At 37.6% G+C, this 2629-nt stretch overlaps 1 protein-coding gene across 3 annotated transcripts in view; it reads right to left on the bottom strand.

The window, feature by feature from the left end:
- ANKRD28 (ankyrin repeat domain 28) overlaps positions 1-2629 on the bottom strand; it is a 162706-nt gene that overhangs the window by 4718 nt on the left and 155359 nt on the right. For all 3 annotated transcript variants that reach the window (XM_014517957.2, XM_025198934.1, XM_006019583.3), the window contains one exon: positions 1732-1823. In XM_014517957.2, coding sequence (XP_014373443.1) covers positions 1732-1823 — 92 coding nt within the window. The remainder of the gene's footprint in view (positions 1-1731; positions 1824-2629) is intronic.

The following is a 2629-nucleotide window of genomic DNA, read 5'->3' as shown; positions in this document are numbered from 1 at the left end:
GTAGGGAAAAAGCAGTGGAAGATTAAATCGATGTGGAAATGAATATGGAATTCAGGGATGACTTCAATCTTTGCCTATGACACAGGAAGTTACTAGAAAGATTTCAATTAAATGTTTGTTAGTGAAACACCCCTTCATAAACTGAAACATAAGAGTAAAGATCAATTGATTTACTTTTTCCTTATTCATGGAAAGTAAAATTTCTGAAAAATGAGGTTAAGAAACATGCTGGTAATCCAGACATATCTCAAAATAATTAAGTAGTTTCTATATGAATCCTTGGAGAGATTAACATAAATAGATTGACTTTATTTTGCAAATCTTTATTTACAAGAAAACCACTTTCCAGTTAATCATTTAATTTGCCACTCCAAAGTGAATACAAATAGTGACCAACTATCAGGAATTAATTAAGGGGTGGGGAAGGGGTGTTGTCAGGAAATCAGAACAATGGTAAATTGAACCAGGTGTGAATTATCCAACAGATTCATTTAGTTTATTGTACAAAAAGAAAAAAGTGTGCATTTCAGGGGGACATCAGCCCCACTCCCCCCATCTTGTTGAAGTGCTGATGGTATGCTTGGTACTGTACAGCACATACTGAGGAAGACACGGTTCCTGTATCCTGGTTTTAATTTATAAAACTTAAAATAAAGCTTGCTCTCTTATCACAGTAGTCAGTTTTGTTTGAAATATCAGGTCTCTGAAGTGTCTGTCCTCTCAGGAGCTAAGCCAGCATGATCAAGTTTTGAGTACTAGGATATGAAAGGATTCCTTCATTCAGTATGATTTGGTCAACTGAAGATATTATAGCAGCTTTATTGGATAAAGTATTACCATCTCAAATTAGTCCAAATCACTTGCATCTCAGCTGCCAGAAATCTATCAAAACAAAGCATCTACCTCTCTTAATATTCTTCTGGTTTATTACTGTAATTCAATAGGGAAAACAGGCAATCTCTCTTTCCTATGAATTCATTTGGATACTACAGTGGTGGGCACTAAATGCTAGATAGGAAGACAGATAGAAAGCAAAGCATCAGATATTAGTGCAAACCAACTTTTTATTTGTACAAATATGTGCTACTGAAACAAGAACCTTTTCACACACGAGTGTCAACTTCTTGACATGGCAACTCTTAATGGAAGGATAAAAAGCCTCCTGTAGCTTCTACACAGCTTAATTCACTTTACCTCTCTCTTGAAAAAGATTAACGAAGACTTGAAGCAATCTCAGGCCCTGAACAGGTGTAATGTGAAGTGCTCCAAAAATAACCTACCAGGAGTATGATTTTTCATGTTGTGATGATTTTCTTGATTCTGTTTTCTACAAAACTCCTACCAAGTCAGAAACGTGAGATCTGAGAATCGGAAACTGATTCCTATTTACTGCTCGGAAACTTCAGTCAACTGCATATCCATTAACTCAACTATTGAACAAGCTCACACTGGTGTGCTCTTTTGATCTTTTCTAGTACTGCTAAAACGAAATCTGCCAAACTGCTATTTCATATCAGTAATTTGTTTGAAAACTTGCTTTACTGTTCGAAATCCATCCACTCCTTCCACTGTTCCTGCCTTGCTTACAAGAGCCATATCAACACAGCCCTTATTTGAGGGAAGGATCCTATGGTGCAAGCAATATAAAATTAATTAAATGCTGCCTTTTCCAAGCAGTTCAAGCATAAAACAACAGTTCCTTACTGGAAAACAAGGTGAATTTATTCTTACCATTTTCATCTACAGCAAGGACACTTGCTCCCTTCCCTAAGAGTTCTTGAACTACAACTGTCAATCCATTTCGGGCAGCAACATGCAGAGGTCTGTGGAGAAGACAAGCAAACCAAGACATAAGCCGAAAACAAATTATAATATTTTAGGAACCTATAGTTTAAGTAACAATTTAAAATGAACCCCCCCACAGGAAATTACGTAATCATATTTGTTCTGTCTTATGACATATTTCTTTGTAATGGAGGAAATTACTACCTACATCAAGTGTGCCATACTACATCCAAAAAAATTAAGAAGAATATCATCCTAAATGAGCAGGCAGCAACAATTCTCCTAGTTTTAGAACTAATACATCAGCTATATGTAATCCTTCACTGAAATCTGAAGTTTAGATAGTGATATAACTGGGAAATACGGCCTGTCATTGACAATAACCTTTTACAAGAATACAAGGACAAGCAGGATGGTAGTCATGTTCTATTTGTATATAGCGTAGTTGAAATGTGATGCCTCTCTTTTAGACAGTTTGACCTTTAGAAACTATCTGTCTCTGTAGATAGAATCATTTCCTCAGTTTACAAGGAATGTGTCATAACCCAAAGGTATGATTTTGTGTGTGCTTCGGCACCAAAATTATCCCCGCCAGGTTGCAGCTTCATTGCACGGTGGAGTTTTCTGTTGCGGAGGAAAACTCCGGTGCAGGGATGAGTTTCCCGCCTATTTGCAGCTTCTTTTGCAGGGTGCATTGCTCAAGTTACAAGAGAAATGCACGGTGCAAAGGAGTTCCCGCCACCCGCATGCAAATTGGTTCCCTGCTATTGGCTAGTTCTAAATTATTCACACGTGGCGGCTAGCGATTGGCCTGTTAGCCGTATAAGAGGCTTGAGCGGTTTCC

The sequence above is a fragment of the Alligator sinensis genome, unplaced genomic scaffold (assembly GCF_000455745.1).
Source record: "Alligator sinensis unplaced genomic scaffold, ASM45574v1 scaffold29_1, whole genome shotgun sequence".
NCBI classification, from domain to species: domain Eukaryota; kingdom Metazoa; phylum Chordata; order Crocodylia; family Alligatoridae; genus Alligator; species Alligator sinensis.
The sequence above is the reverse complement of the archived record's forward strand: the minus strand, read 5'-3'. Positions and strand labels throughout refer to the sequence as shown.